This window comes from Eublepharis macularius, chromosome 13 (assembly GCF_028583425.1).
Source record: "Eublepharis macularius isolate TG4126 chromosome 13, MPM_Emac_v1.0, whole genome shotgun sequence".
Classification (NCBI taxonomy): Eukaryota; Metazoa; Chordata; class Lepidosauria; order Squamata; family Eublepharidae; genus Eublepharis; species Eublepharis macularius.
The window spans coordinates 69,580,056-69,604,376 of NC_072802.1; the positions used below are offsets into that span (position 1 = coordinate 69,580,056).

General features: G+C 41.7%; 1 protein-coding gene across 2 annotated transcripts; it reads left to right on the plus strand.

Annotated features, from left to right (window-relative positions):
* Positions 1 to 1,203: 1,203 nt before the first annotated feature.
* RNF34 (ring finger protein 34) lies at positions 1,204 to 24,255 on the plus strand. 2 transcript variants are annotated; one of them, XM_054997045.1, is made up of 6 exons: positions 1,204 to 1,329; positions 19,514 to 19,732; positions 20,177 to 20,569; positions 20,736 to 20,795; positions 21,654 to 21,855; positions 22,641 to 24,255. In XM_054997045.1, exons 1-6 carry the CDS (start codon positions 1,324 to 1,326, stop codon positions 22,829 to 22,831), a joined length of 1,071 nt encoding a protein of 356 aa, XP_054853020.1. In that variant the 5' UTR covers positions 1,204 to 1,323; the 3' UTR covers positions 22,832 to 24,255. The 2 variants fall into 2 exon arrangements, with proteins under 2 accessions (XP_054853020.1, XP_054853022.1); XM_054997047.1 differs by having other exon boundaries at positions 22,644 to 24,255.
* The last annotated feature ends 66 nt before the right edge of the window (positions 24,256 to 24,321 follow it).

Sequence of the window (24,321 nt, forward strand, 5' to 3'; positions counted from 1 at the left end):
GTTAAGTGATGTGCATGTATAGCAAATAAATGTTGCAAGTGCATAGAAAAAAGAGAACAGGGGTGAGCTGCAAGGCAATATCACTCCTCCCCCACTCTTCCCCATTTCATTCTCTACTTCCCCCTCTTCTTCCTCCAACAGAAACAAATGAAGATAGTTTCAGGGTAGCCATGTTGATCTGCGGTGGAACAGTAGGATTTGAGTGCAGTGGCACCTTAGAGACCAGCAAGGTTATCAGAGTATGAACTTTCCAGAGTCAAAGGTCTCTTATTTATTTATATTTATTTATATCCTTTTTATTTTTATATACACCCGTCTTCAGATACCAGCTTTGACGCTCCAAAACTTGTACCACTATATACCCCTTATATAGCTTATATAGTTTAATATTTTATATAACCTGAAAAATGTTATATAATTGCTACACTTTAATAAACCTTGTAAAGTGTATCTATAGTTTTTTCTTTCTTGTAAACTTAAGTCTTTTGTTCTTTTTCCTTCATACCCCTTATTGGTTAAAAACTAAAAATATTTTTAAAAAGAAAGCTAGTACCCTGAAAATCTTGTTGGTCTCTCAGGTGCCACAAATTTAGGGTTCGCAGCTCCAGCATGGAAGGATTCCTGGAGCTCTGAGGGTGCAGCCAGGAGAGGGGCTAGGGTTGCCAGCCTCCAGGTAGTGGCTGGAGATCTCCCGGAATTACAGCTGGTCTCCAGATCAGTTCATCTGGAGAAAAGGGCTACTTTGGGGGATGCTCTACGGAATTATGCCATGCCTTTCCGTCCCTAAACCCCACTTTCTCCAGGTTTCACCCCTCAAATCTTCAGGCATTTCCCAACATGGAGCTGGCAACCCTAAGAGGGACCAATAGGATATAATGCCATTGAGTTCACCTTCCAAAGCAGCTATTTTCTCCAGGGGAGCTGATCTCGGTCGTCTGGAGACCAGTTGTAAATCCGGGAGATTTACAGCCACGACCTGGAAGTTGGCAACTGTACGTCGACTCTTCTACCGCGGTTCTAGGAAAAAACTGGACTCCTGTCTCCGCCCCCCACTCCCCGCTGCTTCCTTTCCAATTGGCAGCGCGGTGAACGAAGCCTGGCCTCCTATTGGTCACCGGGGCAGCCAATGGAGACGGGCGGTTGGCGAAGAGTCCGCCGCGGTTCCTCCTCTAGGCGGGAGCGCGCGTGCGCGTGAGGCGGCGCGAGAGGCAAGGCGTTGGGGCGGTCGGCGCCCCTCCCCCGTCTCCTCACCCCCCCTGGCGCCCGCGGGCGGCGGCGGCGGCGGCTCTCCCCGGGGAGAAGGAAGGAGGCGCCGGAGCGGCCATGAAGGTGAGCCTCGGCCGAGGGTCGCCAGCGGCTCAAGCGACGCCCGTGGCCGAGGGAGAGACGCGGGGCGGCGAGGCCCTGCGGAGCTTCCCTTGTCAGTGGGTGGCCGCGAGGGGGGCCCCTGAGGAGAAAGCTGTGGGGAGGGCCTGCGGGAGGAGCGGCTCCCCGGGCGGGGCGGGGCGGGGAAGGGGATCCTCTTTCCCCGCCTCGCAGCGCCCAGGTTTCTTCCTGGGGAATGCGTTTGGCTCCCAAGCGCCGGAGGCTGGGCACAGCCGGGAGGGGGCACAGTCCTCAGGCGGGGGGTGGGGTTCATTCATATTAAAATGCTCCACACGCGCTCCATTGGGGAGGGAGGCGGCCTAGGGTTGTCAACTCCCGGTTGGGAAATTCCTGGAGATTTGGGGGGGGGGTGGAGCCTGGAGAGGGTAGTTTGGAGAGGGAGAGGACCTCAGCAGGGGATAATGCCATACAGTCCACCCTCCAAAGCAGCCATTTTCTCCAGGGAAAGTGATCTCTATGGCCTGGAGAACTGTGGTAATTCCAGGAGATCTCCAGCCACCACCTGGAGGGTGGCAACCCTAACCCCGGGCGAATATATTGGCTTTTCACTCACCCTGTAGTAATCGCCTTGGAGCTCAATGAGAAAGGCGGACTATAAATAAATATTACTTTAAATATATGCTCCTGTGTGCTGCCTGTCATGTTGTCTAATGTCAGTCTCGAATTGCTTATGCTCTTTTCAGCATTTCTTCAACTCTGTATTGGATTCTTGCTAATGCTGTGTCTTTGTAAACTTGCATTTATTTGCCTCGTGGCAAAAGTCCAGTAGCACCTATAAGACTAACAAAATTTGTGCTAGGATATGTGAATTTTTGAGAGTCACAGCTCACTTCTTCAGATACAGCGAGAAATTGTGTAAGCTGCCTCTCTAGAGATCTGCTTGACTGCTGTAACACTGAAGAGACTATGCTTGTTAAGGATGGGGCTGGCCCCTAAAAGTCTAGGCTGGCTTCTAGATCTAAGGAAAATTTTGTCAAGGACTGGTTTATTCACTTGTTAATTGCAGCTTCCTTTTCAGAAAAAAATAAACCCCTTTTGTTCTCCTAAATGCCTCTCTGTAAAATTTCTGTGCTTCGTGTTATCTAATGTCATGTTGTCTAATGTCAGCGCTAGAATTGCTTATGTTCTATTTCAGCATTTCTTCTACTCTGCCTTGGGTTCTTGCTAATGCTGTGTCTTTGTAAACTTGCATTTATTTACCCTATGGCATTGTTTATGAAAATGTCCTTGATACCAATGGTACTAATCTCACAGTGTGTAATCTGCCTTGAGTCTCAGTGAGGAAGGTGGACTATAAATTATATAAATAAAATAAAGGACTGAAAGGGTTTGCAGAAGAGCCGGTGTCAGAGGGTGGATTTATTTATTCATGTGTTTCTTTTAAACATTTTATTTATGTTGTTTTCTGCCTTTCTCACTCAAGGTGAATTGCACAACACATCACTACTGTCAATTTCAGGGACATTTCAATAAACCATGTAATATTTATGTCATTTATAGTCTGCTTTAGTGAGATTCAAGGCAGATTACACAATGTGAGATTAGTACTGTCAATATCAAGGACATTTCCATAAACGATGGCATAGGGTAAATAAACACAAGTTTACAAAGACATAGCATTAGCAGGAAACCAATACAGAGTTGAAGGAATGCTGAAACAGAACATAAGCAATTCTTGGACTGACATTAGAAGCACAGATAGCACATATTTAAAACAACAGATAGTGCGTAAGGCAACATAGTGATGAAGTCTATGGTTCCTGACTCATTAGCAAAGCATCTGAGACCCCCCCCCCTACAATACAAAATCCTTTTGTATAGGGTACATAAATGCAAATTTGCAAAGATTTAAAGCCAGCGGAAATCCAATACAGTGTTGAAGAAATGCTGAAACAGAGCAACAGCAATTCTAAGACTGATGTATTAAACAGAGAGACCACCTAGCAGGAACACACCCACAGCAACAAACATGCATAGTAGTAAAGCCCATGGTCCCTATCTGTTTTCTGGTGCCTCTCTTTGAGATCACTTCCCTAAAGTATAGTCCTCCTATCTGAGTAAAAAGCCCTCTTGAATAATTGTGAGGCACCTCCGTTCTCTCCTCCCTAGGAGAAAACCAAGATGGGGAGGGGGGAGCTTGAGGGGCTGTGTAGCTTCCTTTCCTCAAATAGAGGATGGCCGGCCAAGAATCTTGCTGCAATATTGTGCACTTTTAGCAGTAGAAAAGAGCAAGAGCAGGGTGGATTTGATTTAAATCGAATTGATTTAAATCACTAGTCAGTGAGACTAGGTTTAAATCATGGTTTTCTGCATAAAGACTCCTCACACTTAGCTTCTTGTGCAGATCTGTTCTTCTCCCAACAATCTTCTGTTCATTGAATTTTTTGAAACTTAGCACTTAAGAGGTAAGGGGTTGGTTCTGTGCACAAAGATTTGCAAAGGAACAATGAGATTAAGGTCTTTTTCTCAACTGTTTGTTTTATAACCTTTTTGCTGTGAAGAAGAGACGTGATCTCTGCGGACACAAATTCACAGTTTTCAGTACTGTAAAACTAAGCATCTGTGATAATATCTTCTAGATCGAAAAACTGCCCAATAATCTTACAGAAACCTCTAGAAGAGCATGACATTGTGAATGGATTAATAGAATTCACTTACAAAAAAAATTAAATAGTGCATGAATATACAGCCTCATGCTACATAATTAAAAGCTAATCCTTATTTTATGATGATAACCTTTGGACTATAGTGTGTCTTAAATAGAAAACTATCTTTAGATAGATTTTCCTCAAATATTTTAAAAATCTGATTTAATTTTTTTAAAAAATCAATTTAAATAAAACTGATTTTTTTTATTTTCTTAAAAAAGCATTGATTTTTATCCACCCTGAGCATGAGTCCAGTAGCACCTAGAAGACTAACAAAATTTGTAGTAAGGTATGAGCTTTTGTGAGTCACAGCTCACTTCAGATACAGCTAGAATATGAGTTCATCTGTCCTTAACATCTTGGAGAATGGAATGATTTCAGATGCTGAATGACAATAGCAGGTGTGACTGGATAAGGAAATCAGCATTGGTAATGAGTCAGGAAGCCTGTGTCACAATTCAGTCCAGGGGGATGCATTGTCTTCGCTATCAGTTATTCGTTATTTCTAATCTCCCTTTGAAATTCCTCTGCAGGATAACTGCTACTTTTAGGTCAACAACTGAAAGTCCTGGAAGGTTAAAATGTTCCCCCCTGGTTTTTTCATGTTGTGGTTTCTGATGTCAGACATGTCCATTAATTCTTTGTTGAAGGGACTGGCCAGTTTGTTCAATGTAGAGGGTGGAATGGCATTGCTGACATATAATGGCATAAATCACATTAGAGGATGAGCAGGAGTATGAACCTGAGATGGTATGGCTGATGTTGTTGGGTCCACTGATAGTGTTGCTAGGATCTAAATGGGAGCACTCTTAGGTGGGATTAAGTCCCCCTTCATCTTGGTTTGTAGTGGATTGGGATGACTGCTATCACCTTTGTTGTGGTGGAGCTTTCTGTGGTGCTTGTGGAAGGTATTTTCAGGGAGGGTTGGGTCCAGGTTAAGAGGACAGGTGTCTGGATGCATTCTCTTCTTCTAGCCTATACTGTGTATAATTATGTGCATGCAGGTAAAAAGAAAAGTTGTGAACTGTGCGGCTAGTAAGCCCATTTGTGGTTCTCTTACACTTATTGTAACAGATTATTATTAATACAGGCTTTATAACTGTAAGGATTTATTGGCACCTTCCTCAGACTCCTTTGGGGGAAAGGGAGTGAGGAGTAGGCACTGGGAGGGTGTGTGGAATTTCCTTTAAAAAAATGACAAAGTGCAGCTGGTGCCGACTGCCTGGATTTGGTGGGAACACGTTACTGTTGTTGGGAAATGTTTGTGCTGGTAACCAGTTTGCTGTCAGGTCTGGTTCAGAGTGCTCCTTTTGGCTTTTAAAAACTTGCAGGGTCTGTAGTCTAAGCATTGTAGGGACTGCCTTCTCTTACGTGATTCTGTGAGGGTTTCAAGGCTTTCCAATAAGGCCCTGCTCCAGATTCCTTTCTTGTATATTTAAAATAGTCGTACTCCTCTTAAAGGTGCTTGAGTCAGGTCACAACAATGTAGTTAAAAGACATACAAAACCATGACAAAATGTAATTGTCAGGCATAAAAAAACCAAGGAGCAGTAGATAATAAACACTGGCTCCTATAATGGGAAAGAGCGGAAAGCAACTGAAGTTTCCAAAGGCAGTCTTATGTAGAGCACATTACTGTAATTTAATCTGGATACAACCAGAGCATAGGTGACTGAGGCCAGATGATCTTGTTTTTCAGTGAAAGGCCATAGCTAGTGAACCAGTCAGCTGATGAAAGGAACTGTTTGCCACAGAAGAGATCTGAGCCTCCATACGTGGGTACGGCTGCAATAGCATCCCAAGCTACGAAACTGCTCTTTTTGGTTGTCGTTCATTAGGACCCTGGCCTCTTCTGTGGTTTCTTGAATGTGCTCCCTGAGAATGTGATGCTTCTTCTTCCCTGATCCCTCTTCATAAACCAGTGAAGATGCTTTTATTCTGGCTCACATTTGGGGATTAGTTGAATTTTAACTTTTGCTGTTGCTTTGATCAAGTAGTTTTAGTTGTTTTGTTTTTGCATGGTTTCAATTGGATTTATTCTATATTTGTATTTTGTAATTTAATTTTTGTAAACTGCTTTGTGAAGATTTGTGTACCTGATCCTCATAAGAGGGTCGTATGCACAGTGGAGTGTCAAGATTTGTGATGATCATGAAAGCATCCTAGCCGTGTGGCATCCAGGGCCATCATAAACTGTAAACAGCTTGGTTACAGTTAAAGAGTTTCTCTGCTGTTTGCTTGAGTGTGAATAGAGGTTGAAAGTTTACTCCTGCATTTTGTTCTTCTGTTTGATGAGGGAGAGTGAAGCTTACTCTCTAATAACTACTTAAATATATATTTACACATTAGATTGAATTGTTGTAGAACTGAGCACCTTGTACATTGATAGTTCTGTATTATTATTTGATTTACTTAATGCGTAGTCTGTCTTTGTCTCTGAGACTCAAGGCAGATTACACAGTTCAGATTACAAGTTCAAAAACAGTGCAATAAGAACAGTACAATACATACCATGTGTTCTGGATTATCAAATTAAAGAACATAAAAAATGACAGTATAATCCATACCATAAACAATGCATCAATGTGGCATTAAGAGCTTGGCAAAAAGAGTCTAATATAAACAATATGAAATAACTACAATATAATACATGTAACAAATGGTACGATGAGATAAGATAACAAATTTGTGGAACAGTGCAGTAAAAACAGCATTGTACATATAATAAACAATGCAATGAAGTTGGAATACAAAACTAGAAAATGTACAATAATCAGTGTAATGGAGATTTTCTTAAATTTTGTTCCCTAGACAAGACTGCAACCGTCTTCCCTTTATAAAAATGCTCTCCTGTTTATAAATGAAAGTGGGTTCACATTGGTTACTGAGAACAAGAGGAATTAGCTTTGTTTACTGTAGAACAGAGGAATGTAGTCTTGTGCATAGGACTTTGTATAGCATTAGTTCCTTTCTCTGTATACCATCTCCCTGTGAATGGCAAAGATTTTAATTCCAGTATTCTTAAACCAATATACCTATGGTTAGCACGAGTTAGTTTGCCTTAATATTACCAGTTGGCCTCATATTGCTTGCTTGTGGTTAAATATTCCACAAAGCCTAGTATACCACTGGATCATGCAGCTTACCTTTTACATTTTGATAAGGTATCCTGTCCTAGGAAGGGCAAGAATGCGGCTCCTTGACCCCCAACCCTGCAGCAGTTGGGGACTGACCTAGCAGCAGAACAAAGCTTCTTTTACTGGCCCTCTGCCTAATAGCAAGTTTTCCTAATGTTCTTGTTTTTTAGTAGTTATTCCTTTGCTTCATTTCTGTTTTTGCTTCATTGGAAAAAAAGGAGGGGAGTCTAGCTGTAGTGACCCTGGTGTTCCTGGATAAAAGCAAATGAAAAGTTCTGTTAGGATAATCCTTAAGTAACAACGTACTACAGTGTTAAAGCATCAATCTCATCTTTCATGTTAACAGTGCAATCCTGCGTATGTATAACTCAGAAGTAAGCCCTACTGAGTTCAGTTTGACTTACTCCCTAATCAGTGGACTGCAGCCTATTAATGTAGTCCTAGGTAGTGTTACTCCATTCTAAGTCCATTGAAGTCAACAGATTTAGAACAGTATAACTCTGTTACTTAATTTGTGTTTGTAATTAGTATAGATATAAAGCCTATTGATAGTTTTGGGGGCTTTTTTGTGGTTCTAAGTAAAGTTAAGGCTGTAAAAATACTTGACCATTGTTTGACTGGCCAGTTCTTCAACCCAATTTTCCCCCAATAAAAGTGGTAGATTTCAGAAGGCCAGGTCTTACAAATGTGGTCTTTTATGTCCGAGTTATTAACACCGTATGGAACTGGTCCATGTAGCTCAATGTTTGTCTCATTTGACAGTAGTTCTTTGGAGTTTCATGCAGAGAAAGGACTTTCTCAAAACCTGTCTTCTTTTTGCTGTATATGCTTTGAGGGTCCTGTGCATAAAAAGGATGCGCTCTGTCATGAGCCACATTCAGGAGCAAAACATCATCTAGTTTCTTTCTTCCTCCCTTTTCCCACTTGGTTTGCAGTCTTGAGTGGCAACTTCTGGAACAGTCTTTTCCGTTTTCTTCCTTGGACAGGAGGGAAGAAGCACTAAATGCTGCATCCTGTCTGGATTCAGAAGTTCTCAAGGGTTGGTTGTCCCGGACTTCCTGTTTGGGATCCATGGAGGTCTAACGCAGCTCCACTTGCAGAGCTGACCGGACTGCCGTTTTAACCGGCCGGCGGGGTGAAAATAGCCCGCGGCCGACTGCTCTCAGGCGGGGAGCAGGCAAAGAACGCTCAAGACCCTAGGGTGAGCTAGATCTCGGACGAGGGGGGGCTCTACACAACGGGTCCCCTCCCGATCCTTGAGGTCCCACCTTGCGACGGGTCGGCTATAATCTCTGCGGCAGTTTTGGGGCCAATTCGGCTGGCATAAGACCTACATACCCAAGCTTCGATTGGGGGAAGAAGCTGAGAGGAGAACTTAAAATCGAAACAGCGATTACAACCCGAGAAAAGTGAAGAGAAGGTAAAGATCATTATCTTCTGAAACGGGACAGATTGATAAAAACAGAGAGGAAAAAAAGTAGATTTTTAAACTGCAACAGACTAGTGAAAAGGAGGGGAAGACTCGGCAGGAATTGAATTTAAAAAGAGACTAAGTTTAAAGAAGTTATTAAAGAAATGGGACTATTGTTTTGAATACCTGTGGCTTTGGAGCTGTGAGAAAAAGACACCATCGCGAGATCTGCTGTGGGAAGACGGGAGACAGGAAGTGCGTAATAACAATAGAGTGGCTGGAGAGAAGCGGCCCTTGCTGGAGGGCAGGAAGTAGGGAATCGCCATTTTTGAAAGGGGAAGGGTCGCGGCTTCAGCGGAAGAGGAAGTAGGCCATCTTGGATTACAAAATCATAGAGAAACCATAGAGAAAAGACGCCCGACATTTTGGACTCTTTAAAATTTAATTTCTATAAGAAGACCGGGACATTTAAAATAGAAAAACGTTAAATTTTACGCCACGGAGTTAAGGAAGAGAGCGGATTCGTGGGAGCGAGCTAAAGCAAGCCCCACGATGTCAAAAAAAGAGTGGCAATCGGCAATAGAAAACCTGGATAAAAACCTGGACAAAAAACTTTTAGATATGATTAAAGAACTTAAGGACACGAAATTGGAGCTGATAAAAGAGGTTAAAGAGGTTACACAGACAGTAAAATCGGAGCTGTCAGAAGTGAAAAAAGGTATGGAAACAATACGAAGTGAATTACAAGGAACGCAGCAGAGAGTTAAAACAGTAGAAGACGCGATGGAGAATTTAGCAGACACGCAACAAACAGAGATGAGATTGGTGAAGGGGAGAATGTCAGTTGCAGAAACTAAACATATGGAGAAGCAGCTACGTTTTCGTGGCTTGCCAGAAGTGGAAGGAAAGTCAGCGCAAGAACAGATGACTGAGGTGTTGGCTGAGTACCTGGGGAAGGAGGAGGAGGAAGTTGTGGCTATCCTAGATGTGGCATACCGTGTGAATTCGAGAATAGCAACCCAGAGGAAACTACCAAGAGATGTGATTGTGCAGTTTACAACACGAAATATGAAAGAGAGGATTGTGACAAAACAGTTTCAAGATCCATTGGAGATTGATGGCAAGACGATTATTATAATGAAGGAACTGCCCAGATCAGTGTTACTGGACCGGAAAAAATATAAAGTGCTAATTCAGATTTTGAAGGACATGAAAATCAGGTACAGATGGGAGTTACCGGAAGGAGTGTCCTTTGAGTTTGGAGGGGCCAAAAAACGCATCAGATCTGAGCGAGAGATGGAGCGATTTATTAAGGACAATGAAAAAGACTTACCAACAAGATCATGAGTATGGAGTGTAAAGTATTATCTTGGAATGTAAATGGACTAAACTCACCGAATAAGAGGAAAAATACTTTTCACTGGCTACTAAAACAAAAATGTGACATTGTTTGTTTGCAAGAGACCCATATCAGAAAGCAGGATGTAAAATATTTAAAATCTGGAAAACTGGGCAAAGAATTTGTAGCGGCCTCCAACAAGAAAAAAAGAGGAGTGGTGTTGTACATAAAAGAGGAGCTACAGCCAAAATTTGTTATGAGAGATGTGGAAGCTAGATTTGTAGCAGTGGAATGTATTTGGAATTTAAAGAGAGTGTTGGTAGTCGGACTTTATGCACCTAACGGTGCAAAAGAAAGCTTCTTTGAGGATTTAAGGAAGCATTTAGACGATCTTGCATATGACCAGATAATTCTTGCTGGAGACTTCAATGGAGTGACAGACTTGGAACTAGACAAAAAGACTACAACGGCACAAAAGAAAAGAGGACTATTACCAAAGCTTTTTTTTGAGTTGATTCAACAAGAGACTCTTGAAGATGTATGGAGGAGAGAATATCCTAAAAGCAGACAGTTTACTTTTTATTCTGCAAGGCATTCTACATTATCAAGAATTGATATGATCTGGGCCTCAAAAGACTTAGCATTATGGACTAAGGAGGTAGAAATAATGCCTATGGTAGGCTCAGATCACAACCCAATTATGTGGAAATTTGGAAAAAAGAGAAAAAGGAAAGCATGGAGAATAAATGAGGACTTGTTACAGGAAAGAGAGAATATGGAAATATTGAGAAGAGAGACAAAGTTTTTTATACAATACAACGTGAATAAAGAAGTACCAACCAATAAAGTTTGGGATGCTTACAAGGCGGTTGTAAGGGGCATACTAATGGACTTAAATGGTAGAGCAAGAAAGAAGAAAGAGGAGAAAAGACAAGAGATTGAGGAGAAAATAAAAGCCAAAGAAATACAGCTAAAAAAGAGACCAAGGAAAAAGAAGGTATACCAGGAAATTAAAATACTTCAAGAACAGCTAACAGCAATGAGCAATAAAGAATTGGAGTGGAATTTCAAAAGACTGAATCAAAAAGCGTTTGAGGGTGCTAATAAACCTGGGAAGTACCTGGCATGGCAATTGAAGAAGAAAAGGGAAAAGAAGATAATAAATAAAATTTGCGAAGATAACAAAACGTATTTGGAGCAGGCTACCATTAGTAGAGCCTTTTATAAATTTTACGCTAAGCTGTATAATAAAAAAGAAGTAAACAAAGAATCAATAGCGTCATATTTGGAGAAAACCAAACTTCCAGAAATCTCGGAAGCTTGGAGAAATAAGTTGAATAGTGAAGTAACTGACGAGGAAATAAGTAAGGCAATACAATCTGCAAATCTAGGAAAGGCGCCAGGGCCAGATGGACTTACGGCTAAATTCTATAAGACAATGACTAATGAACTGGCACCATTCCTAAAAGAGGTGATGAATGGGGTTTTAAGGGATCAAAGGATTCCAGAAACTTGGAGTGAAGCGAATATATCATTGATCCCAAAAGAGGGCCAAGACCTGACTAATGTGAAAAATTATAGACCTATATCGCTACTCAACAATGACTATAAAATTTTTGCGAAGATATTGGCGGAGAGATTGAAGGGGTGGCTCTCGGAAGTCATAGAGGAGGAACAAGCAGGCTTTTTGCCAGACAGACAAATAAGAGACAACTTAAGGACAGTGATCAATGCTATTGAATATTATGACAAGCGTTGTGACAAAGAGGTTGGTTTCTTCTTTGTAGACGCTGAAAAAGCGTTTGACAATTTAAACTGGGACTTTATGTTTGCCACTATGGAAAAGCTACAATTGGGAGAAAGATTCATCAGAGCAATTAAGGAAATTTATAGAGACCAGACTGCAGCAATCGTGGTGAATGATGAATTGACCAAGAAATTGACGATAAGTAAAGGAACAAGACAAGGTTGCCCGTTATCTCCATTGTTGTTCATTTTAGTATTGGAGATTCTGATGATACAAATACGTCAAGATGATGAAATTCGTGGAATAAAAATAAAGGACTATTCATACAAGGTCAGAGCATTTGCGGATGACATAATGTTAATTGTAGAGGACCCATTGGAGAACATGCCAAGAGTGATAGATAAGATCAAGGAGTTTGGAGACTTGGCAGGTTTCTTCATTAACAAAAAGAAGTCAAAGATATTATGCAAAAATATGACTAAGCAGAAACAACAATTGTTAATGGAAACAACGGATTGTGAAGTAACAAGTAAAGTGAAATATTTGGGAGTCGAATTAACTGCAAAGAACATAGATCTATTCAAAAACAATTATGAAAAATTATGGACTCAGATAGAGAGAGACTTGATTAAATGGAATAGATTGAATTTGTCATGGTTGGGCAGGATTGCAGCAGTTAAGATGAATGTGTTACCAAGAGTAATGTTTTTGCTACAGACAATACCAATCATCAGAGACTCCAAACAATTTGAAAAATGGCAGAGGAAAATATCAGATTTTGTTTGGGCAGGCAAGAAGCCTCGAGTGAAAGTGAAAGTTTTACAAGATGCAAAGGAAAGAGGCGGAATGCAACTGCCCAATCTGAGACTTTATCATGATGCAATCTGCCTAGTTTGGTTGAAAGAATGGATGACATTAAAGAACAAGAAACTATTAGCCCTAGAGGGATATAAAAAAATATTTGGATGGCACGCATATTTATGGCATGACAAAGTAAAGGTCAACTCGATGTTCCTGCATCACTTTGTTCGGAGAAGTCTATATATAATCTGGAAGAAGTACAGAATTTATCTACAAGAAGGAACCCCTTTGTGGGTGGTTCCATATGAGGTGATAGACCCGAGAGCTGTTGATAATGAACAACGTTTAACGTATAAAGAAATAACTAAAACTGAAGCATCCAAACTTAGAATAAAGACACAAGAGGAACTATCACCTAACTACGATTGGTTCCAGTATAGACAGATCAGAGACTTATATAATTCGGACTCTGTAAAGGGAGGTATACGAATAGAGAATTCGGAACTAGAGCAGACCCTTCTTAAAGAAGATAAGAAAAGAATATCCAAGGTATACCAAGTACTGTTGAAGTGGTATACCGAGGATGAGATAGTTAAAACACAAATGGTGAAATGGGCTATAAACTTTAATAAAGAAATAACAATGGAGGCATGGGAATACTTGTGGAAAACTACAATGAAGACAACGACATGTATTAATATCAAAGAGAACATTTACAAAATGATCTATCGTTGGTACATGACACCAAAGAAGATTGCGCTAGGGAATTTGAATACTTCTAATAAATGCTGGAAATGTAAGAAGCATGAGGGCTCCCTCTATCATATGTGGTGGTCGTGTGAGGTAGCCAGGCAGTACTGGGGGGAAATAATAAGAGAAATGAGTGAAATTTTACAATTTCAAATTAATAAGAACCCAGAACTCCTGCTACTGAATTTGGGAATGGAGGGAATTCCAGCCCAACACAGGACGTTGATATTTTATATGACAGCAGCAGCTAGACTTTTGTATGCGCAAAAATGGAAAGTACAAGAAGTGCCAACTATTGAAGATTGGACTTACAAATTGCTGTATATGGCTGAAATGGACAAGATGACAAGAAAACTGAGAGATCTGGACTCAGGGCAGTTCAACACAGATTGGGAGAAGCTGAAACAATACCTGGAGAAGAAATGGGAGGTGGGAGGAAAACTGTGGCAGTTTGAGAACTACTGAAGTATTGAAGTAGAGGGGGGAGACTTTACCGGGGGGAGAAGAGATAAATGTGAATTAATAAGCAGTCAGATTAATAGATTGACATATATATAGATATATATAGGTTAACAAACAGAACATAGAGAAAATAATTAATTATAAGGACTAAATATAAGGAGCGATTAACTAACAATATTTTCTTTTTTTCTGATAAGTTTTGTACCAAACTGAATGTCTGAAGATATAGATGGGTCAAATTGATTGACTACGTGAGGAGAGATATATAGAACTATTATAAAAAGATAGAATGAGTAATATATATAGAGAATAAGTCAAATTGTTTGATATAAACGAATGTATGATCTATATGGTTTATGATATATAGAAATATCTGAAATTGAAAAATTGGGATAAATTGTTTATCTAAGATGGAAACAAAGACTTACAGTTTGGGCATATAATGTTAAAAATAGTTAAGGATGTACTGCTTAGAATAATGGAGAATATATATTTGTTTTAGATAGAGGAAGCTAATAAAAGTAAGGGAAAGGGGACAAAGGGTTGGAAAGCTGTTGGAAGTCAACAAAAAGGGGGGGGAAAGGGAGGGGGTTAGAGATGAAAAAATTGGGGAAAATTGAATGTAAATGTGGAAATAATGGATTCTAACCCAATAAAAATTTTTCAAAAAAAAAAAAAAGGGTTGGTTGTCCCAAAGGGTTGCTTGATTAGCAGGCCACCTACACCCTTTTCATTCAGTTGTGCACATGGTATGAGAAATTGCCCAAATGTTGCCAGAGAACAGGAGAACACCGAGTCCTTTGGGTAACTCTTGAGAATGGGAGTGACTCATGCCGGGGGTTTAATCCCTGTTCCACTATCCAACACATTCTGTTTCTTAGTTTGTTGCATTTTTTAATGTGACAGTGACAGTGTTTTCTCTCCCTTATGTGCTCTGCTTATGGCAGGATCCTACATTTTTTGCTTTCGCTTTCAAAAGGCTTCTCCTGAAATATACAAGAGCACCCTTAAATATTGGGGCTGTGTGAATCCAATAAAATATCAGATGCAAAATCATCCATCATTAATACAAGAGTTTGTAATGTATGGTTATGGTATAGCTAGGACTAAATTCCTATACAGAATCCTCATTATAATAGTGGTCAGTATTCTTCAAGATAAAAGTTTACTTGTGAGAATGTTGGCAGGTGGTCTGTTTATTAAATGACTAAATAATTTTTTCAAAAACAAACTAGATATATAATCTACAGAAAAGCAGCAGCCCTGCTTTTGTTTACAAGCTTAGAAATAGTTCCTAGTTTATGCAATTGTTTGAACCGTGGCAGAAATGATCTCCTGATGCATCTGTTGGGACCACATCCAAACTTGTAGGTAAATAAAAAAGAGAAGGAGAAAATATGAAGAGAAGAAAACAAGAGTGCCCCAGATCACAGGGTCACAGGGCTGGCCTTACTATTTAGTTGCAGCCCAGTTTCCTTTGTCTGGGTTTCCAGGCTTTGACTAGTGAAAAGGAGAAACAGTGCTGTCTAAGCAGCAAATTGGCCTTAGATGCCCTGCTGATTTGGCTTGTTCTCCAGAATGAAAGCTTTGGTTTAGGCTGCCTGTGTTGCCACCTCCTTTCAGCACACGTTGCATGCAGTAGTGAGGAGTCCAGTTTGGACTGCCTGAAGTTGCTTTGTAGGGTTCTTTCTTCTGAACTTGAAATCTGGAATAACAAACCTCTAATAAGAAAAAAATGGAATAAATTTATGACCACCAAGGATGCATTTTCAAGGTTACCTGGCATATGTTACGGGCTTTGTATAGGAAGAACAGAATTCCAAGATAGTTGTATTAAATTTCCACATACACTGAGTTTGTTATAACTAGAATGGAAAAGTTAAGCAAAGAGTCCGTTCTGGTGTGTGTGTGTATTATGTGTCATCAAGTCATTTCCGACCTACGGCGACCCTATGAATGAAAGACCTCCAAAACGTTCTCTCTCTAACAGACCTACTCAGATCCTGCAAACTGGAGGACGTGGCTTCTTTTATTGAGTTAAGCCACCTTGTTTTAGGTCTTCCTCTTTTCCTGCTGCCTTCCACTTTTCCTAGCATTATTCACTTTTCCAGAGAATCTTGTCTTCTCATGATGTGACCAAAGTACGATAGCTTTAGTCTTGTCATTTTAGCTTCTAAGGAGAATTCCAGCTTGATTTGATCTAGTACCCACTTATTTGTCTTTTTGGCTGTCCATGATGTCTGCAAAACTCTCCTCCAGCACCACATTTTAAATGAATCAATTTTTTTCCTATCAGCTTTCTTTACTGTCCAACTTTCACATCCATACATGGCAGTGGGAAATACCATAGTTTGTATTATCTTGATCTTGGTTCCCAGAGAGACATCTTTATCTTTAAGGATCTTATCTAGCTCCCTCACAGCTGCTCTTCCAAGTCTCAATCTTCTTCTGATTTCTTCACTGCAGTCTCCCTGTTGGTTGATGATTGAGCTAAGGAATAGAAAATCTTGAACAACTTCAGTTTCCTCATTGTCAACTTTAAAATTGTGTAGTTCCTCGGTAGTCATCACTTTTGTCTTCTTGATGTTCAGTGGTAATCCTGCTTTGGCACTTTCCCCTTGGTGCTTTCACAGTTCTAATATATGAAGAATAATCAAGTGCCCAATTCAAATACATAAATATTAAAAGGTTTTTGTACTGAAGCTACTCCAGGTACTTGTATATATTCCATTTCTTCAGTTTGGCTATATGCCATGCCTTTGTTTGGCACAGAAATAAGGCAATCCAACTTTACACATGTCAGTTTAAATATTTTGTCTTAATATCAATTAGAAAAAAGTCACATTGTAGTTTTTGACATCAGATGTTAGGCTCTTTGAATTTTCCCAGGTCTGACTACAGCCACATCTCATTTCTTGCTGCCCACCACCACATTGTTTTGCTTTTATTTTGATATGTCTAGCCTAGTTGATACTGTGTCAGATTAAAAGATTTATGTTAACAAACACACAGTATTTGTAGTGAAGTGAAGATGAAGTTGAGACCAAATTAACTGGTGGTGAGTTACACTCTTACTTAAAACATGCTATTCAGAGCAAGTCAGTTGTCATGTAAGAACTGATTTCTATGGAGCCTTCACAATAAGCATTTCCAATATATTCAGCCCTCAAATGTAGCCTTGGAGAGTTTTGAGCTGACTGAAGCTACGGTGAAGTGGTAAAATTAATGCGTCCTTCATGGGGGAATTAGTGACTCCTGCCGTAAAGTATTCTTGCCTTAAAATAAGAAATTGAGCATATTCATTTATCTATAAACAACTTGTATCACTCAGACTCAAACTGGAATGAATAGAATATATAAGAATGAACAATGTACTAGGATTAGGATTACAGAATTGGAAGACAGTGCAAAGAACAAACTATCTAAGGAAAGGTGTACTATCAACCGCGCAAAAAGTGGAATTACGAAAGTAGCAGCCTGCAATAAAAGCAAGGTAATCAGTGCAGTACAATACAGTAATTGTTGCAGTAGGCTACAATCCTATTTAATTATAATGGCATACACACACACCGTTTATTGCTTGTAGTTGTATTGAGTGTATTGCTTTCTTTTTTTAAAATCCTTCAGTTCTGTAATTTGTTCACTTAAACTGTCCTTGACTTTGACTAAAAAATTCTCCAGTACAAACATCACAAAATCTTGAGAGAGCTGGAAATACCTGTATGGTTAAATCTTGCTGGGAAGAGCATGACATTCTTAGTACAATGTCAAATGTCATTTCAGATGGGATTCTACTCCTTTGGTGCCAAAAATGATCTGAATGTGGCTGCATATCAAGCAGCACAGCACTACCTTGTAGAACCAGAGGGCAGTTGGGGCAACAGGATGGTCAGGTGCCCAGTTCAGATTTTGCTTCCTCCCTAAATCTCAAGAAGGGGGGAATGGGTTGCTCTTTAAAATGTGCTGATTTCCAGCAGCGAGTGAAGTGCTTTGCAGAACCAGACCTTGCTGTCTTATGATGCAGGCACAACCAAGTTGGGGAGAGAAGGATTTAGATAAAGATGAGCCTAAATTGAGGGTTCACGGACAGTTTTGAGGGCTTTAAAGAGTCAGTTTGGTTGACGTAAGACTGTGTATGGATTGGGACTGGAGTCTGTTGGAGGCTTGGGATGCAGCCAGCACGGCCAGTCAGCGGACATGATGTAGCCCTTGTGTGGAACACTTGGAGTTTGTATTAGATGTACAAAGCAAGGCTGATTTTATGTCAACATCCCTAGTGAAGAAAGGGTGGGTGAGAATAAAGCTTTAAAACTGAGTGTTGGAGATGGAGTAGGGAAGAACTGTCAGGCACGTGAGCAGCAGGTGATGTTTTTGTCCAACACTGGGGCCTTGGGGTGGGATGGAGAGAAGCAGGGCCTAAGGGGGAATTCCAAGCATGGAAAGTAGCATGGCTGCCATGGAAAATGGGAGTGGGAGCAGGAGACTGGGGTCAGGTAACTTGCTAGTCCCTTTTTCCCATGACTTATTTCACTTGCTCTGTTTTGCTTTCTAGGAGTTGCCTTGCTAGTCTATAGTAATCTCTCCAGTGGCACAGTACCAGGTTTCCAGCTTTTTCCTTTACCTGAAACAATTACAGCAGTTCAGTTGCCAGCATTCTGGACACTGATTATGCTCAGTCAGTGTTCCCAGAATTATTGCTAAAGTAACCAAATGATGCATTTCTTCCAGAACCCTTTCTGCAGAGCTGGAGCCCTGGTAATTTATTTCCATCCCCCCTGTAATTAAGGTGCAGTTGTTTTTTGCTGCAGGGAATCCACACTTTTTCTCACAAGGTAGCATTTCCATTGTAGGCTCCTCTGTTTTTCCAGCACTCTGAGCAATATATTTTACTCATGGCGAAAGTGCCATTTTCTCCCCCCAGCTAGCTGGAAGTACTTGCTTTTTCATGCTCAAGGTGGCAAACGGTCATGTATCTGTTCCCCCTTCTGTTACTGGCGGTGAGTGGGTATCATGGTCTTTGCATGGCTGCAAATATTTAAAAATGTCTGTGCAAGCTGTTGGCTAGACAAGAATGCAGTTAACTGGAGCACAGTGCCCCACTACACTTCCCAACCAGCCAGAAAAATTCCTCGATCAGTGTGAGAGATGCAGAAGCCACAGATGCATTCCTCTTGTCTGTCTTCTGGTGAAGGTCAACCCACAGAGTGACCAAGGCAGTTCCCTGACCAAATCAGAAGCTAGGCTGAAATGAGTCTACATAATCTCCTTAATCAACTACCTGCTCAGGTATCTTGCCCCAGATGTGATAAGCTGATAATTGCTAACATTGTTTAGGCCTGCGAAGGGTCCCACAACAATCTCTTTCAAGTTGCTTGGAATGATTCCCTCCTTCAGTCTCTAGCCTCCCCCCCAGCAAACTGTAATAAAGCCACACTGTAATAAACTGTCCACACCCACCACCCCTCTGCAAACCCCATGCTATCTCATCACACATGCTGTTCTCATTCACTAGCCATTGTCACTCGGCTTCTGTAATCACTCCACTCTCCAAGATATAAGGACAGATGGACTCACATTCCAGCTGTATCTGAAGAAGTGAGCTGTGGCTCATGAAGGCTCATACCTTACCACAAATTTTGTTATTCTTATAGGTGCTACTGGACTCTTGCTCTTTTCTACTGTAATAAGCCAATATAGGTGAGGGCTGAGCATAAAGATATGCTGCATTTCTTCCAGAATGGAGATCTGATTGCAGTGTATGTTTTTTATTGTTGGAAAGGCCTCCAGGCTTTGAGGAACAACAGTGATTTTTCTGTGTTGTGTTTTTTTCAGGCAGGAGCAACATCCATGTGGGCTTCCTGTTGTGGGTTGCTGAATGAAGTCATGGGCACTGGAGCTGTTCGTGGTCAGCAATCTGGATTTGGAGGTGGAGCAAACCCATTTAGGTTTACGCCAAACACTGACTTCACTGTGTACACATCTTCAGCAGGAGGAGGAGCCAATATAGTCTGCAAAGCATGTGGCCTTTCATTCTCAGTGTTCAGAAAAAGGGTGAGTCTGTTGCACTCCAGTGTCAGGTATTCTTTTTCTTTGCTCTTCCTCCTGTTCCCCATAGCAGTAAGACCTATCTTTTAGTTTGGGAGCACACTTCATTGCCCTTCTCCTCTGGATGACTATTTGTGCAAGTGTGTAAAGAAGGTATGACAGTGATCAACAGGGCATTAGATTGTATTTGATAGCCAGAATCATTGCTTCAGTTCAATTGAGAACTCCCCCCACCCCCCCATATGTGTGTACTGTGTAACAAGGCTCAAGGAGAGAGGCCTGGCTCAGCCTTAATTGAAAATCTTAAATTGTGATGATCACTCAAGCTCTGAAATGATCCTGCCAAATAGTGCTTGAAGGAATCGGGAAGATACTGGGCAGTTAGTTGGCTGTGCTTGGGGCAATGATCTCATGTTCCATTTGCTTTTTTCCCTTCATCTGTTCTCCTAGCATGTGTGTTGTGAGTGCAACAAGGATTTCTGCTCCATGTGTTCAGTGTTGCAAGAGAACCTCCGAAGATGTGCCACCTGTCAGTTGTTGCAAGAGACAGCATTTCAGCGGCCCCAACTGATGCGTTTGAAAGTAAAAGATTTGCGCCAGTATCTGGTTCTTAGGAACATCCCGACTGATACATGTCGAGAAAAGGAAGACTTGGTGGATCTTGTCATGTGCCATCATGGGTTAGCTTCTGCGGAAAATACAGACACTAGCAGCTTATATTCTACACGCTCACAGACTTCTAGTTTTTCTGCACATCCTATTTCTCTGTCAGGATCTGTATTATCATCACAGGGTGAGCTTGCAAACAGGCACGAGAGCACAGGAAACGAAGTGCAGTTACAGGTACGTTAGAAAGAACGTGGATTCTTCCTGCCCCACCGAACCCAGGGGGTGCCGGAGATGGGGGCTGTTAGTTTGAATTGCGGCACAGAGGGCAAGGTGCATCCCAGTGCTTTCCTTCTCTCATTGGCAGACGAGGGGGGTAATGCTTATGCTCTTGTGCACGTAGGGACAAAATGACAGACTGCTGGCCCACCCTGGTGAAGAGGAGGAAAATACAGACGAGCAGGTGAGAGCCTGAGGATCTCACACCGAGAAATTTCAAACGACATTCTAAAGCAGATCACAGTTTTACTATAAAACACTGACCTGGTATCCAGTCATCAAATACTGAAATAGAGCTTTTACCTGCTTTCTGTGTATTTAGAAGCGGCTAGTTCGGATAGGCTTTCTTTGGAAGGAAATGGCATGGAACGGGGGCTAAAACAATGTCACACTTGAATTGATTTACTACACCAGGAAATATAGGATCTGGAGTGGGAATTACTCAGAGACCTTAATGGGCAGGGAGCGAGGCTTTGGGGTAGATTGTTCATTATATTTCTGCCCCTTTTTGTATTTAATTCCTTTTTTGTAAATTTCACTCTATCATAAGCAGTCATAGATATTTAGAACAGAAAAGGCAGGTTATAAATTATCTGACTCACTAACTGGCATCAGTAAATCCAAGGCCCACTTGGTCCTCCCCCCCCCCCTTTTGTGACTTTTTAATGTGTGTTTGTAGGCTTCATTGGCAACAAGGACCATAAGCATGCAGGCTGTTAGTAAGTTGGTTATTTATTTATATCCCATGTTTCTCATATAGGAAAAGGATGAGAAAGCTTCGGAGTGCCAGCTAGGTTGCCTCTCTCTGCTAGCAGATCTTCTGCCACCTAAAGGCTGTGACCCTCAGGCTAAGTGCTCAAGGACAAGAGTCCTTTGGCTCTTGCCGTTTGCCTTGCATCTCTGGGTAGCCCAGGCCTTATGTACCTGTGTGCAGAGTGGAGAACAAATTCAGCAAGATGTTGTGCAGTTGCTGCTAACTAGCAGGCTCCTCCAGTTCCTCCCCTGACTTGTGAATAATCAGTAGACTGACTCTGTGTTCTAGATTCCGGGACAGTCCAGGAAACGTGCAAGGGCCTCACTGTCTGATCTTTCAAGTCTGGAAGATATTGAAGGGTTAACTGTTCGCCAGTTGAAGGAAATACTTGCTCGGAACTTTGTTAACTACTCAGGATGCTGTGAAAAATGGGAACTGGTGGAGAAAGTGAGCAGGCTGTACAGGGAGACAGAGGAAAACCACAGGACACGTAAGTGTGCTGCATTTCTGCTTACACGCTGAATGCCAAGGGAGAGCTTGGGGTCGGGGGCGGGGAATACCAGCTTAAGTCATATTTGGATTGTAGGAATATCTCCTATCAGACTGTTTGAACCTGCTAATGCCAGAAAGCAAGACTGGCTCCTAATGGCAAATTTCACCTGTGAAACCTGGCTGTCTGTGGACAAGGTGCTGTCTACTGTCTACTTGCCTAGTTTGCAGATAAGCATTAATTTGTAAGCTTAACTCTCCAAACTTCCCATTAAGGGCTGAACATGCTCTTTGCTCTTCTGGGGTCATGGAATGTTAAGGCTTGGGACATCCTACTGGGGAGAGAGCAGAAGGTGCCATCTGTCTGATTCATCCCCTAAAAGACTGGTGCCCTGAAAAGTGATGGGGTTTCAGGACAGGGACATGTATCATGAAGGTGTGCATCTTGTGACCCAGATTCCTTAAGGATGCTGTAAATCTTTATGGCTGCTGACAACCCAAGCGAGCAGGGGAGATTAATAAGGCCAGAAGCAAAGCAGCAGCTTTTCATTAGACCCGGAGTGCAGCAGTCTTGCTCTGGTTTGTTTGTTTGTTTGGAGGGGTGGGGGAGAAATTTAGATTATGCTTGCAGAGCCCCAACTACTCTAATATCAAACTAGACTTGTTCATGCTGGTATACACAAGGCTGTGATGAGGTAGTTGGTCATGATTTATGTGGAAATTTGCAATTGCACAGGCTTCTGTTGTGGTTTAAATCTGTCTAATCTTGGCTCTGTTATGCCTTAGCAGAAGGAGAGAAGACTCAGCTGAACGATGAGGACGACAACCTCTGCAGGATCTGCATGGATGCCATCATTGATTGCGTGTTGTTGGAGTGTGGCCACATGGTCACCTGCACCAAGTGTGGCAAACGCATGAATGAATGTCCTATCTGTCGTCAATACGTTGTACGAGCTGTGCACGTATTCAAGTCATGAATGGCAGCGACCAGAACCGGAGGTTTCCCACTGTTTCTTCTACAGGGTGGGCGCAGACCTCAGTGGCAATGGAAGGAGGCTCCGTGGAGACCTCCAGTAATTCATAGCAGCCTGAACAGAAGCTTTAGGAGCTTGACCCATGTACTTTGGCTTGGGCAGTCAGATGCCGTGTAGGGATAGAACTCTGGGGGGAACCAGCCAGTGGTTGAGCTGAATGGCAGCAGCTGTAATGCTGCAAATTGCTCTCTTCTGAAGAATATGGCTGTAGCACATAAGCCAGGAAGGGTCACAGAAGAGTGCTTTACCTTTCTGAAGAGCAGAGGGAGCAGAATGATGTACAAATGTTGTAAAATCAATATTGGAGAGTCGGTTCAGTGCAATGCAACTGGAGACTCGAATACACCCACCTCCAGGAAGAGGAGTGCTGAATGTTTTCAGTTAATGGAGGTTCAGGAGCAAATTATCCTGAACATCATCCCACATGCAGCAGAAGCTTTAATCATGTTGCTGTATAAAAACTAGTGATTTAGAAGAGAAAAAAATGGTGAGATATGCAAGCAGTTGTGACTCTTGCAAGTGCTGGCTGATTCTTCAGCAGCAAGTTTTGCCAGTGTTGTCTAGATTTCAATGTCAAGGCTGTCTTCTCATTGAGAGAAGGCGGATATAGGAATTAAGGCTCTCTGCGTTTAGAATCCATGTTCAGGCAATTGCTGAATAGCCAGTTCCTTTGGTGTTTTCTTGTGGAATTGCCTTGTTTCAGCTGCCGAGCAGGCCCTGTCAGTGAAGGGGTAGGGATGACTCTGGGAATCTAGATGTTTCAAGGAGGTGGAGGACAAGCCCTTGGCAATGGAAGTAGCAGCTGCTCTTGAATGCCTGAGAGGAATAGGCATCTTTACAAGTGGTGCAGACAGTGTCTGGAGCTTTGAAACTTTTAGCTTAGAGCTGTAGGTAAAGAGGTAATTTATGCTAGGAAAAGATGCCTAAGGCAAAGGAAAGCAAGAATTTGCTTTAAAAGTAGCAGGAGATGCTTTGATGGAGGCCCAGCAGCTTAGTAACGCACCTCCCCCCCCCCCTTGGCTGGTCTAGATGCCCTTTGCAGTACAAAAAGCCAGATATTTTGCTTTGCATCTAAAAGCAGAACTATTCCAGAGCTATGGCCATCATTCCCAGGGCGGGGAGGGGTTAAGGGACAGGGAAGGCATTGGAGCCTAACTGCTCAGCCTCCATCTGGGAGTGTGTGCGTGGTGACTTTCGTATGTTAAAACCTGACTTATTTTTCAGAAGGGAGCAAGACATGGCTTTATTTTTTCAAAGAAAGTACAGAAAATGATTCCAGTCCCTGTTCAGGGGTACATCATCACGAGAATGTAGCATATCCATAACATTCTGAACAATGGCTGTTTAAATAAACATTTGTTAACTGGCTTGGGTGTTTTTTTGTATTCTGCCTTAAGAAGCCCAAAGCAAGTACTTGTAATTTTTAACAGGTG